The following is a 15,505-nucleotide window of genomic DNA, read 5'->3' as shown; positions in this document are numbered from 1 at the left end:
GCATAATAGAATCAGAATCAGAGTGAGCTTTATTGCTAGGTATGCTTACACACACACAAGGAATTTGTCTTGGTGACAGAAGCTTCCAGTGCACAAACAATACAGCAACAAGACTGTAAAAAAAAATAGAATAAAAATAAAAAGTGAATAGAAAATAAAGTATATATAGAAATGCACAATAGGACAAATATATATATATATATATATATATATATATATATATATATATATATATATATATATATATATATATAATGTATGTACAATATACAAATAAAAATATGTAATAAACAGAAGCAAGGGAATGTAATGGCAGAAGAGGTGTGGTATGTTGGATAAATATAAATAGATGAAGCTGTGTATTGCACATTAATTATTGCTCAATGGGGCAGTTTTAACTGTTCATGAGATGGATAGCCTGAGGCAGGGTCATTTCAGACCATTCTGGTGCCCTAGGTAGATCCCTATGGCAGGGGGCAGAGCAGCACAACTTTTGTTACTTATACAGCAATTATCTAACCTGCAGGGGGAAAAAAACCAGAGAGACCATACTTGAGTATTTTTTTAGTGTAGTACTTTTTATTTTTTTAAGATCACATACTTCATTATCTCCAGTTTACAGTGAGGATTCTGTGTGGTGTGAGTTCTCTCTGTCAAGCAGTGCGCATGCGTGAGAGAGGAGTAGTTCACGCTGTGAGAGAGACATATATGGTGAAGCCTACTGTGAGATCTTCGGGTAAGAAGACAACAGCTGATAGTGGTCTACTGGGCAAATCTTAAGGGACAGGACAAATCACATCCCACCTTAAAATTATTAGATCAGTGTTGGGAGTATGGGAAGAAAAAAAAAATAGTTTCTGTTGGGTGGTAGGGGATCTAGTAAAGGAGATGGGTATAAAGGATTTTAGAATTACACCAAGAGTGATCCTGCCAGCTGTTCCGTTGTGGATTTTGCCTCAACCACTTGTAGATTTAACACTACTGGAATGTAGATAAAAAGAAGGTCAGAGTGAGCATGAAGTAATCCGAGTGAGGGAGTATTTGTGGAGAAAGTATGGACATATTACTCAAATATTTATGGATGCATCAAAGAATCCAAGTAGTGGACAAGTAGGTATAGCATTTGTTATACCAAAATTGCAAATTTCAAGGAAGGTAAGGATATCAGATAAGTTATCAGTGTTCACAGGGGAAATGATGGCAATTGTGATGGCATTAAGATGGATTAATGAAACGGGTGTAAAGGATGTAGTAGTATGTTCAGATTTCAGTGCGGCTCTCTCAAGTATTGATGCCCAACAGCCGCCGCAACACATTTAAAACAAATCACACTGTTTTCCCCTATTGCTAGCTGATCAATGATATAAAATACATGAGAATTATTTTTAAGTCTGCGCAGGAGGATCACTGTGATTCCAGTCTCTGTTCCTGATCAAAGCTTTGAGAAAATGATCCACTTTTAATGTTTAAACTGAAAGACAAAAGCAACAACATCAAACGATTACTTCTTTGTACTTATACCATTCTTTGTTACCTTTAGCAGATGTCAGAACAGCATGAAGAGAAAATACTGAAAAAACCTACAATGTCTTACAGTACATGTACAGGGTATATATAGAAAAGCATAAATTTACCATCCAGAATATACAGTTTACACTACTCTATTATTCTCACAATTCAGTCATTATCAACTTCAAATCATTTCAGATCCTGGTTCAACCAATCAAACAGTTTTACATGGTTCATTTATATGACATAAGGTATAAAGTATATACTTACAAATATACATACATCATTGAGCTTAGTTTAATGAACATAAAATTAACATGTATTTAATGTGTAACATTTAGTGGTAAAACTTACTTTACTTTTTCAAGTTTACACTGTGGATCTGTATGTAGATCATAGAGTTCCTTTGCTGAATCTTCAAGTTTATTCCCACACAGATGCAGCTTTCTTAGGAACGAAGACCTTGATTTCAGAGCAGATATCAGAGCAGAACAGCCTTCATCTGTGACATCACAATAATTCAGCCTGCAGAGAACAATGACCCATTATTCACTCTTTCAGCCCAGGACAAATAGCTTAGTTTTTGAATTATAAATCTTAATTAAACAACTAAAAACCCCAAATGACTATAAAAAGTGATAAAGATCCACAAGCTATATTGAAGCATGTTTCAGATGGCTGGTCTGGGATCTTTTTCTATAAAACAGCAAAAATTAACATACTGAAGGTGTTGTGTTCACTAATAACTTGCATTATTTGCTTTCAATTTTAAATTATTTTTCAATGACAACTTATTTTACAGTCCACAATAACATTTTAGGGGGAAGCACAGCAACAATAAAATGTCTGTTTTAAAAATATAAGGAAATTTGTAATTTATGATTTTCACTATCTGTGCTATAGCAATATCAACGTGATCTCATGATAATTTGTATGTATTCTTAAGTAAAGTTTGGTTCTAGCAAATGTATATTCTCTTATGTCTCTTATACCAAAATGTACAATACTGACGTATTGACAGCATATAAGCTTCACCATTTTACGTATTAACACCTATAGAAACGTACAAATGTTTTGAATTGATTAATATTGAATAATTCATAGATTTAATCAGTTAATTACATTTAATTTATAATCAATGAGATTAGTTAAATGCCATCACATTTATTTAATGCAGTTGACATTATAATATGATATTTTAATGGTTTCATTCAGTTCTGTATGATTTCTGCTGCCCTATACAACGTTTTAAAGGATTACATCACTTTAACCAAGACTAAACTTTAAAATGATAATTGAATAAAAATATTTTTCAGAATATGTATATGTTTGAATGAGATATGACAGCTCTGTTATGGAGTGCATCAGGAGAAGATTTACAGCGATTAATAATTAAAATTCTACTCTCCACCTCACACAATGCTATTGTATGCCGTCAAGGAGCACATCAGATGCAGCGCATCACCATTTGGACTACCTTTGTAGCCTACTGAATTTTGCCATTTTTCTGAATAAATTATTGTGATTAAATGTATCTGCCTTTTACGTGTTTTATATGCTTAATAAATGGTTATAGTTAGGTTTAGGAGTAGGTGTGGGATTAGCGGATGTAAATAAATGAATATATTGTATCAAAAGTTATTGCTACTGTACATTAATCTACTTGTTACATGATTTTATATAGTTGAAATGTGGTTATGTTTAGAGGTTGTGGTAGGGTTAAGGGATCTAAAATATATATAAAACAGTACAAATATATTTATAATCGATTCGTGTTTTCACATATAGTTGTAATGGATTTGTCAATATTTTAATTTTCTAAAGCTGTAAATACATAAACATTTTTACATTTTAGATGCTTCAAACGTCCTTATTGTACCTTCTAGTGTCTATCCAAACCTACAAACAAGTATGTATAAATGTTACAAATATTAACGTACAAATAGCTACGTATATTAATGAGATCAGGCTGGCAATATGAGGTTCAAAATAGCTCTACCCCAGGGCCTCCAATTTGCAGTGAGGATTCTCCAGCGCTGAAGAGAGCAGCTTCACTCCAGAGTTTCCAATTTTGTTTTCAGAGAGATTCAGTTCCTTTAAGCATGAGAAGTTTGAAAGCATAGCTGAACCCAGAGCAGCACAACCTTCACCTGTCACACTGCAACCAACCAGCCTTCAGAGAGAAAAACAACACACCATGAATTCTCACAGAGATTTTTTTTTTTTCATTTTCCAAATTCTATAATAAATCTTGAGAAGTGCATGCTGTGTATTAAAATATCAGCATTTATTTCCAAATAAACATGAATAACATGAGTAGACACCTACATTTACCCCAAGATTAATAAATGTAATAATTCATGTAAATAACTGGCATACGGATCATTTAAGACAAGTTTTCTTACCACAGTGCTTCAAGTCTGAAGTCAGGATTCTCAGGTAGATCAAAGAGTAGTTTAAATCCTGTGTCTCCAAGTTTATTTCTAGACAAATCCAGCTCTTTAAGGTGTGTGTTTGATCTCAGAGCTAAAGCCAGAGCAGCACAACCTTCATATGTAAGACCACACTCTTTCAGCCTGCAGAGAGAACAATGACAGCAGATTTATTGTTCAGGATTCACAAATTGGCTTATCAGAGACCATTTTAAACAATAAATGTCTATGAATGTGGTATGTTAATCTGTGTATGATGGGTCAAAGAATATGACACAGACTGTAACATTTCACAATATTTGTTATGATAACGCCTGTTGGTACAATATACCAACACAAACTTTACAAATAGTGTAAAAATTTGGTTTGATCACATTTATGTTAAAATGTGTACACTGATCCTAAAACTTTGCTTTAGTGTCGCTGTGAGTAAATATTAGATATTTATGTACTTATGGTCAGATCATGCATGACACAAAGGTTTGAAATCACCTCAGAATTTCCAGTTTACATTGAGGATTTGCCAGTGTAGCAAAGAGCAGATTCACTCCTGAATCTCCTAGTTTATTTCTAGACAGATTCAGATCTTTCATGTATAAGGGGTTTGAACTCAGAGCTGCAGCCAGAGCAGCACAACTTTCATTACTTATACAGCAATTATCTAACCTGGAGGGAAAAAAGAAAGAAACTTAAACTTGGGGGTGGGAGACCATACTTGAGTATTTTTTTTTTTAGTGTAGTATTTTTATAATTTTTAAGATCACATACTTCAGTATCTCCAGTTTACAGTGAGGATTCTCCAGCACATCATGCAGCTTTATTCCTGAATCTCCTAGATTGTTGTTAGACAGATCCAGTTTTTTTAGATGTGAGGGGTTTGATGTCAAAGCTAAAGCCAGAGCAGCACAACCTTCACCTGTGACACCACTATCCCCCAGCCTGCAGAATAAAAACAATGACACACTCTCATCACTCTAAATGTGGACACACAAAGTGTAGGACAAGGGATCTTTAAAGAAATGAAAGTGACCACAACCACACACAATTTAGAGTGTGAAACTACCCAAATTTTAAGTTTCGTAATCCCCTGTGAATTATGACAAATATTTTGAAAACAGTTGAAAAAGTGCATTTCAATAAGAAAAAAAAACAGCTTTTATGCCATAAATATTCACAGTTCCTGTTCAGATTGAATGACATACAGAAGTCTGACTGTGCTGAATTTGGAGCTGTTTAAATTAACTTAAATGACAATACTGGTCTGATAGTGTCATTTTCAGTCAGACCACTGCAGTATCATTATACAGCAGAGAGGCTCATGTGTGAGGTTTTACAGGTAATTACTTGAATTTGACTCATTATAATCATCATTATATTTACATAAGCATCATCATTTCACAGACGGTTACCTCAGTATTTCAAGTTTACAGTGAGGATTCTGTATTCCTGCAGAGAGCAGCTTTACTCCTTCATCCTGCAGACAATTTCCATTCATATTCAATTCCCTTAAACATGAAGACTCAGAGCTGAGAGCTTTGGCTATAGGGGCACAGCTTTTTGCTGTCAGTTCACAGTGATCAAGCCTATGAAAAGTATAACAGAGTCATCTACCGCATATTCACGTCAGTCACGAAATAAAAAAATAAAAAAAAGGTACTGTAAGACAATCTGAAACATGTAACATTGAAATATTTCAAGGTGTTATTATGACATACTGAGCTGATGTGGATGCTTCAACTACTGGTAGTAGATGCTGAAGAACTTGCACCATTTGTACACATTTGGTTTTCCAGGCATATTTCTTTAACTCAAACCTTTTCAAGTTCTGTGAAGTCAGAAGAACAAACACCACAGCTGACCACTGTAAGGGGGAGAATTTCACTGTTGTAAGAGCTCTAGCGTTCAGATAACGTTGAATTTGTTCTTCCAGTGTGTTGTCACCCAGATCGTTAAGACAGCGGAACAGATTGATAAATTTAGCTGGAGTGGTATATTCCTCTATCTTCTTCTTTATGTACTTGACTATTTCCTCTTGGCTTTCGAAATGTCCTCCTGTCTGTGTCAGTAGGCATTGCAAGAGAGTCTGATTGGACTTCAGGGAGAACCCCAGAAGAAAGCGAAGAAAAAGGTCCAGATGTCCATTTTTACTCTTTAAGGCCTCATCCACAGCTCTCTTGTGCAGGTCTGACATTGAAATCTGTGTATTAGTTACTTCATGAGTTGGTTCAGTAATTTGGTGAAACACATTCATGTTATGGTTTGTGAAGGAGTGATGAACATATAAAGCTCCCAGATGTTCCTGAATGCTCAGATGGACAAAGCAGTACACCTTCCTTTGACACAGTCCAAACTCCTCCATGAAGATCTGAGTGCACAATCCAGAGTACACTGATGCTACCGTAACATCAATGCCACACTCTCTCAGATCTTCCTCACAGAAGATCAAGCTGCTTTTCATAAGCTGTTGAAAAGCCAGTTTCCCCAGTTTGAGAATCATGTCTTCATCTGTCACTGTGTTATCATAGTCTTTCTCATTTTTAAAGTTTGCTTGAATAATCAGAAAGTGTGTGTACATTTGAGTAAGAGTTTTGGGGATCTCCCCACTCTCTGCTTCACTCAACATTCTCTCTAGAACAGTGGCTGAAATCCAGCAGAACACTGGTATATGACACATGATGTAGAGGCTCCTTGATGACTTCAGGTGTGTGATGATTTTATTAGCCAGGATCTGATCACTAATTCTCTTCCTGAAGTATTCCTCCTTCTGTGGGTCATTGAAGCCTCGTACCTCTGTCACTCGATCAACACACTCAGAAGAGAAGCGATCAGCTGCAGCTGGTCTGGAGGTGATCCAGATGAGAGCAGAAGGAAGCAGATTCCCATTGATGAGGTTTGTCAGCAGAACATCCACTGAAGCTGATTCATTTACATCACACAACCTCACATTACTCTGAAAATCCAGAGGCAGACGACACTCATCCAAACCATCAAAAATGAAGAGAAATTTAAATTCATCATTAGATATGGCCACTTCTTTTGTTTCTGCAAAAATGCTGTGAAGAAGATCAGTAAGACTAAGCTTTTGATCCATAATCAAGTTGAGTTCTCTGAAAGGAAGTGGAAATATCAAGTGAATGTCTTGATTTGCTTTCCCTTCAGCCCAGTCCAAAATGAACTTTTGCACAGAGACTGTTTTTCCGATGCCAGCATCACCCTTTGTCAGGACAGTTCTGATGTTTTTTTCTGGGGTAAAAGTTTGTTCAGGTAAGGGTTTGAAGATGTCATTGCATTTAATTGGTGTGTGCTCTGTTGCTGCTCTCGTGCACGATGCTTCAGTCTGTCGGATCTCATTTTCATTATTTATTTCTCCACCCTCTGTGATGTAGAGCTCAGTGTAGATCTCATTGAGGAGTGTTGGGTTCTTGTGATGTGCTATTCCCTCATGCAAACACTGAAACTTTGTCTTCAGATATGATTTGAGTGCATCACTGTAAAGTGAAGTAACAGTGACAAATAAATATGTATGTGCAGAATTAGCTTGATACATCCAGGAGTGATGTTAATGTATTCTATGATCCCAATCACCACCAGCACCACACACCCCAAAAAGTAATACCCTGTACGGAAATGTACCTGGCTTTTGAATGTATGCCACAAACAAGTGGAAGATCTCCTGACCCATCACTCCTCATGGAAACACAACTGCACTCTGGTGAGCTTGGTCTCTCCTGCTGGTGAGGTCTAAAAAGTGTGGACTGCACTTCATGAACCAAAATTGCAAATAGTTTACTTGCCTCTTACAATGTTCAGTTACTGGATCGCTTGGTAGCGAATCACCAAAAAAAATTAATGTATGATATTCAGCATTCTTTTTTGCTTCATATTCATATTCATATTCATATTCATATTCATATTCATATTCATTAATCAGTATTGGCTCCTAGCATTGTTGAAGTAATGCATATTTATAATTGATTACGCATATTCCTAGTCTAGGATGTCACATACTGTATATACTGTATGTAACATATGTAGCTTTTATACTAGTCCACTGTAAAATGTCATATACAGACAAAGTATGTTTTCACACTGAACCCAACCTTTCAGAGTAGTTTTCCTGTTTTATGAATTATAGAAAAATGAATTCTACATTTTCAAAAAGGAGAGCATTTCTTAATGCATAAACAAACTCATTTTGTGGTAAATTCTTTAGGTTTCACATAATACAAAGGCAAATAAGTAAAACTGTCTACATTACTCAATTATGCCAAATAAAATATTACATTGCTAAGGACAAAGCACATACTGCATTAAGCAATTTAGCGTCATATTTGAGCATTCCCATTAAACTATGAGTTGAATAGCATTCTATCCATAAAAGTACCTGTGTTCAGACTTGATGAAACCACCAAAAGAAGGAGGATCTATATTCTTTGACCCGACACTGATCTTGGACACACAGCTGGACTCTGATGAGTCTGATTTCATTCTTCTGCAACAGAGAGCAGATTATAAATGATAAAATTTAATTGAAGTTGACCCCAGTGTTGTTGTCAAGATCAGCTCATCCGAGTAAAATTCCAGGCAGAGACCAGAGTAGGTTGAGTCCGAGTCAAAACCGAGACCAAAAGAGGGTTGAGTCGAGACTGAGACCAAAGATGGATGAGTCTGAGTCAAGACTAAGACGAGAAGAGGCAGAGTCTGAGACAAGACTCATTTAGGCCTAATGCAATCTTAATGAATGTGTTACATGTACTGTGTAAACAACAAAATTGACTCTAGGCTCACATATCAAATGTACCTCATACCTTTTTGCTAACCCATTTGGCCAATTCACTGAAAAGAACCGACTCAAAAAATAATTCATTCAATAAATCTGGCTTGCAAGACAGAAATATGGGACACACATGATGATCGCTGATATTGTCAAACAAAGAAATGTTTCTCAAATACGCCAGAGCACCAGTGGTATATTTTTTGGCAGGATACAAATTGTCTTGGAGAAAAGTCTGATTCCACACTTGTTCGAGTCTGAGTCAAGACAATGTCCAAATGCTCCCAAAGTCCATGACAAGACTAAAACCATAAATATGGTCTTGAGACCGAGTCCAAGTCTGGTCTCGAGTACTACAAAACTGGTTGAGACTCCAGGCTTTAAAAAATTTACTCTGCTAGCTATTTCAGCACACTAGCGCAGACTCATATTCAATCTGAACATAACTGGATATAGAACAAAAGCTGAAAAATTTGACCAGGTGTCAAAGACCAAGGCCTGTAATTTTTGTTTGCTGTTAACAGAGTCTCTGTCACAGATACCTGTGATATATCACAGGACACTTATTTCAGTGACATCTTTCAGGGAGCAGTATCATTTTCTGTATACCATTCCATACAAAATATATAAATAAATATAAATTGCTTTGAGCACCCTTAAATAGAAGTCTGCATTCTGTTCTATTCATGGTATTTGGTCTAAACAGCCCCTGTGGAAGCGTTGTTGTATCCGTCCGCACTGTTTTTCAGCTGTTTTCAAATGTAGACATGTGCTAGACGGACATCTTTAACCGTTATGCAGTGTCTTGCTAAAATTTCTGCAACTGTTGTTTTTGACATTCGTGAGAAGAAACACTGTTGCTCTCTGATTACAGCGGTGAAGGTCTCAACTGTACAACGGTATCTTTGTAGGCTTGGGTTTGGAAAGAGGGGGTGTTTTAATCGTTGGCTTATCCCAACAGGGGTTTCAGAATTGCTAACATTGCTTTAGCACAAGAATGCATTGTAATAAAACGAACTAATGCCCCCACACCCCAAAAATTACATCTTACCTAGAAATTAATTAATAGACTTCTGATCTGATGTCACAAACAAGAGGAAGATCTCTTGAGTCATCACTCCCCATGGAAACATAACTACACTACGGTGAGTTTGATCTTTCCTGGTGGACAAGCATGAGTGATGAGACTTCTGTTGAGTGTTCTGGATATTCAGTTGCAGCTGTGCGCCTGTGCAGTTTTACCAGAAGAGTAATTGTAAGAGCTGATGAAAATGCTATCATTGCTTCCTGTGACGAGGAGGAGGGCAGGGCCGGGCCGGGCCGTGACTATGCACGCCCAGCCCCCAATCGGGCTAATCAGCCGAGGAGAGGGATAAATGCAGCTGGATGCAGCAATTCCAGAGAGAGAGACACATGGCAGCTGCGTATGCGAAGAGGAGGAGGGCCCCGCCTCTGCCCCATTCAGAACTGTTTCCATCTTTAAGATACATTTTCATAAATTGGATCACAATATTTAACTTTATGATAATGCTTGATACATTCTAAATTTTAATTTCTTGCTGTGAGGAAGAGCAGTTACAGCTGAGGAGCAGACATGCTGAAGTTTTGGTATTTAGTTTTTATTTGTAATAGATGTATTAACAGCACATCTATATTATGTTTCACCAAAATTATTTGCTGTTTCCACATAAAAACACTGAAACTGTTTTTGTATGGTGGCAGATGGGTGCAAAAGCACAACACAACCAAATTAGCAAAGCAAATATAAGATAAAAACACAACGGAAATTAGCCGCAACACAAAGGAAAAGCCACAGCAAAATGGAAATAGCTGCAACACAATTAAATAAAGCCACGCCACAACGAAATTAATAAGACACAACACAACAAAATTACTAGAAAAGATATAGTAGAATATAAAAATGCTGTACTTATTTTTCATTAAATGCTCTGGCCAATACCTTGTTGGGTTTCTACCAGAACTCTTTATGTACATAACTTCATCAACATTTGCTCGAATCAGTACAATGATACGAAAATGACATTACAGTACATGCAGCTATTCTTATGTACAGGCAGCTCTTATAAGGTGTCCTGCTCTCATGAAAATGGGCTGTATGCAGGGTGTAGCTCCCACTCGGACAGCAAAGCACTCAGGGTGTAATGCTCAGTTACCCCGTTAATGCTCTCTTGTAACGTAATGATCGGGGAACTCTTGTAATGACTTGCAATGCATCTTCCGAACAGCCTCATGATCTCTCATGCATCGAGTCAGACTGTGATACAACTCAAAATACAGTGCTTCAAAATATTTATTTTCCATTATTCTTTTCTGTGTTGTGGCTAATTTCCGTTGTGCTGTAGGTTTTTCCATTGTGTTGTGGCTTTATTACATGGTGCTGTGGCTTATGTCTGTTTTCAGTTTTTATTTGCTTTTCTAATTTGGTTTTGTTGTGCACTTCTCAGCCACCACTGTAAAAATCACAACAAGTAACACAGGTATGCTCACAATCAGTTTGATTCACATTCTGATGTGAGTTTTTTAAGACCCATATAATAAAACTGATCAATGCTCTGATGCTCAATATTGCTGCTACCGTTTCATAAGCACATACACTTCTACAGCACCAGACCTCTGCCCCATTGAGAAATGTACCTGTGTTCAGAACTGCCATCTTTAAGATGAATCGACTGATCTATTGAGTTTCTCCTCTGCTGGACTGGCCTGTAACAGAGTGATGTTATTACATGTTTTCATAGTTTTGTTTTTTTTCATGGGGATAGGAGTCTAAGGTAATTGTTGGACTATATCCAGATGGCATTATGGAACCCAGCAACAACAAAACAACTACACTGTTAGCACATTACATGGATAAATCCTATGTGCAACGTGATCGAAAATATAAGATGTCAAATTAAAACATGTTAAGGAATTTAGTGGTAGAATCTGTTATTTTTAGATTTCATATGTTTTATTCAGTACATAATAATAAGGCTAGAATAATTTACACTTGTGTAATACTGTAGAGCTAAAAGGAGTTCAAAACTGTTTGTCGAATTGATGTAACTTGTTTGACTGGATTCTTTGTCTACCTGTGTTCAGAAGAGGTTCCATCTTCACCTTGCAGTGGAGGATCCATAGTCTGTTTACTCATTGCTGACACAAATCTGGATTGTAAATTTCATATTGTGCAGAACTGTGTTTCTGAAAAGATTTTTCATAAGGCAGAACAAGTTTATTTAAAAAGCATGTTTCATACACTGCAGTATTTCAAAGTAAGTGTGTATGTAAGCATGACAAAAAAGAATAACAGGAGACAGCACAAATAAATGAATGAAAACTGATTTAAGAACAAAATAGGAAAAAAAAAGAAAAAAAAAACATTAAGCTTGATGTACTATGTTTAAACTGATTTAACCACATCTAGGATATTAGGAAGCTATTTCAGCTGCAAGTGGGATACTGTAATAGCTATATATTGTCTCAATATGCTTAACTTTCTTTAAACATTAACTATTACATTATATAATGCTTATTAGATCATTAGTTAATGTGCATTAAACTTAAAATTGAACAAACCCCCAGGGGCCCACGGTACCTGATTAAAAACCCTGGATCTAAAAGATCTACAGGTACATTGTTTATATTTTACGAGCATACAGGAATATATTTTGGAGGAGGAGTATTGTATGTGAGAATTCAACTGTGCAATAAATGTCTTTTTTTTTTTTTTTTTTTTTTTTTTTTTTTTTTTTTTTAGCAATGAAAGAACTCAGAAGTTATTCGGTCTCATTTAAAATATTTGCATTCAGCTGTAATATAATTGTATTCATGAAGGAGCAACACTAATACCAGAGATTGATTCCTACCCACCTCATCACATCCTGCTGATCAGGTTTGAACAAACTCCAACCTTAATAAACATGCTCTAATCCAATTTTACTCTCATGTTAACTAAACTTTACATTGCATGTTCTGTTTTAGAAAAACCTAAATAAACTCTTATCACAAGATTACACATTAAACACATTACAAGATTTCAACAGGAATTTTATGATTCCTGATCTTTGTTGGATGTTTATTTATTCTTAGCGAAGTCAACACATCCACCAAAAGCAATAATTAACAAACATATTTCACTTACAAACTCTTTAAAAAGTATTTATAAAATGATAAAATAAACATACTTACAGTTTCACCAGTTTCAGATGTTGCGTTTGACATCGTCTGTAACAAACAAAAGTGAATGCTCTCTTTTCCGCAGAGCTTTAACACCATAGAAGGAAGAATATTCAATTGGCTGAGATCTTGAATTTCTAGAAATGCAACTTTGATGTCAAAGGGTGTTAGCAATGGCATTTGCCACCCACCTCAACTAGAAACCTTGAGGAACATTGGTGAGACCACCAATAATGCTCTGAGCACAGCACTGTGATATATAATTCAATACATTTATTTAAAAAAAAAAAATTATTATTAGACTTTAATAGTTAAATAGGAATAAAATGACAAATTACATAAATATAAATAAAAATAGTTTCATGCTGCAATTACTCAACTGGCAAAACATTCAAACACACACACACACAAAATCACAATTACACAGTTTTTGAGAACTACTTAAACTGAAGAATCACATCACTCTCATTACAATTTGATATATCTACTAAGACTTCAATGAGCCAAAGACTCATTTGATCACTCCCACAAAACGAAATGTGTACATTTGTTCATGACAGCTGTCCCATTCGAAACTACCATCACTGGCATTTTTCAGTATGTCTGCAATGCAAGAAATGAGACCAGGTGATTACTTTTACTTCAGATCAACAGATCTCTGGTTTCCTAGTTTTTAATACTACAGACAAGTATTGATTTTCTGAATCACTTAAGTTGCTCTGTTTACTCAAATCTACTTGGGATTTGATAAAGAAAGTGGAAAGTATTTTAAAATCAAAAGTTACAGTTGGTCAGTAAAAGACATAAGATAACATACATGTTGTCACATCCACCACTGCAATTCCTCAAACTCACCAGCAGAGGACATCCTCGCCCGAGTATTAACTCTGACCTTAATTCATATCACCTGTTGCTAGTTTCTAACCTCATTATTATGCCTATATATGCTTGTTGCTTTCTTTGATCAGTACAAAGTCTCGTTATTCCTTGGAATACATTTCTGAGCATTTGACACTGTTTCATGGTGATCTGGTTTATAAACTTTTGCCTGTCTCTTGGATATTTGCCTTTGCCTTCTGTTTTGGATTGTTTGCCTGTTTCTCGGAGTGCTTTTGGATTATTGTCTCTGCCTGCTTATTTCATTTACCCTGTATGCCTGCCATCAGTATGTTCCTTTAATAAAGCTCTGCTTATGGATCCCAATACCTCTGCCTTCTCACCATCATTACAGAAGACTTCGCCTACCCAGGATCCAGCGGAGCTTCAACAGGTACACGCAGATCTTGCTTCACAAGCATCCATGCTCAACGAACATCACAAGCATCTCTGCAAACTTGTGACATTTACTGAGGAGCTTGTAAAATTCATGCAGTCAAACCCTTACGGCTTCTGCTAATGACACTACTGCTCACACACACACACACACACACACTCTCACCCACCCTGGGGAATCCTCGCTTGGCATTTCCTGACAAGTTTGATGGTATTCCATCCCAGTGCAAGGGCTTTCTCATGCAATGTACAATATTATTATTATTTTTTTTTTTTTTTTGCACAACAACCTCACATGTATTCCAATGAAGAATCACAGGTATCCTTTATCACCCTCCTGACAGAGGGCACTGGACTGGGCCACAGCCATTTGGGAGAGGGAGAGGGAGAACCATCTCTGTTATTCTGTTGCGTGGTTCAAAACCCGATTTCAGTAGGTGTTTGAACACCCAGCGGGTGGAAAGTAGGTTGGAGAGCAGTTATTTACTATACATCAAGGTAATTCTTCAGCAGATTACGCGCTCAAATTCCGTACTTTAGCGGCACAAGCTGGCTGGCCTGATGATCCCCTGACAACTCTGTACTGTAATGGTCTAAACCGAACTCATGTTGGGATGAGAACCTAACACTGAGTCACTACATCACCCTTTCCATAAAACTGGATAATCTCCTTAGAACCCGGAAACCCTCACCGGATTACGACTTCCTTAAGTGTTCAGTTAACGACTCGCCACCCACAGAACCCATGCAGATCGGAAACACCTGCTTAACTCCTGAGGAGAATCTATGGTGCTGACATCTGGGATTATGTCCCTACTGTGGTCAAACTGGACACTTGCTCACCACCTGTCCCACTCGGCCTGAGACGTATAGACCCGCAATTGTGAGTGAATCCTTTTCATTTAATCTAACCAACAATCAACTAGTTGTGGCCTCAACTATCTCCTACAATTTTCACCAGATCTCTATTCCTGCTTTAATTGATTCTGGTGCTGCTGGTATTTTCATGGATTATAAAATAGCCAAAGACTTGAATTTACCACTTTGCCCTTGTGTTCCCTCCATGCGCATTTTCGCGTTAGATGGATGCCCCCTTGGCTCCGGTGCCATACAGCACATCACGGAATGTCACTCTGAAAGCATCCAGCTATTTGTCATCAATTCTCCTCTCAACCCTGGGTTTCCATGGCTCACCCAACATAATCCCGTGATTTCCTGGAGTGAGGGACAGATTTTGAAATGGAGCTCTCAATGTCATCGACAATGTCTCGTCACTTGCACTCCTCTCCCATGCTGCATCTCTCACATGGATGTGTCCCTTCTGTTTACTCGGACCTGT

General features: G+C 36.9%; 1 protein-coding gene across 2 annotated transcripts; it reads right to left on the bottom strand.

Moving 5' to 3' along the window:
* Positions 1-266: 266 nt before the first annotated feature.
* Positions 267-12,959, bottom strand: LOC127429830 (NACHT, LRR and PYD domains-containing protein 3-like). Of its 2 annotated transcripts, none has more exons than XM_051679084.1 (13): positions 12,907-12,959; positions 11,808-11,919; positions 11,371-11,439; positions 8,326-8,433; positions 7,575-7,682; positions 5,657-7,429; positions 5,351-5,524; positions 4,710-4,880; positions 4,434-4,607; positions 3,915-4,085; positions 3,509-3,682; positions 1,869-2,034; positions 267-1,471 (listed from the first exon to the last, which is right to left on the bottom strand). In XM_051679084.1, the coding sequence occupies exons 2-13, from the start codon at positions 11,867-11,869 to the stop codon at positions 1,460-1,462; spliced, it is 3,162 nt and encodes a 1,053-aa protein (XP_051535044.1). In that variant the 5' UTR covers positions 11,870-11,919; positions 12,907-12,959; the 3' UTR covers positions 267-1,459. The 2 variants fall into 2 exon arrangements, with proteins under 2 accessions (XP_051535044.1, XP_051535043.1); XM_051679083.1 differs by having other exon boundaries at positions 1,864-2,034; positions 12,907-12,958.
* Positions 12,960-15,505: the final 2,546 nt, after the last annotated feature.

This window comes from Myxocyprinus asiaticus, chromosome 39 (assembly GCF_019703515.2).
Source record: "Myxocyprinus asiaticus isolate MX2 ecotype Aquarium Trade chromosome 39, UBuf_Myxa_2, whole genome shotgun sequence".
Lineage (NCBI taxonomy): Eukaryota > Metazoa > Chordata > Actinopteri > Cypriniformes > Catostomidae > Myxocyprinus > Myxocyprinus asiaticus.
Note: the sequence above shows the minus strand (reverse complement) of the source record. Positions and strands in the feature narration are given on the sequence as shown.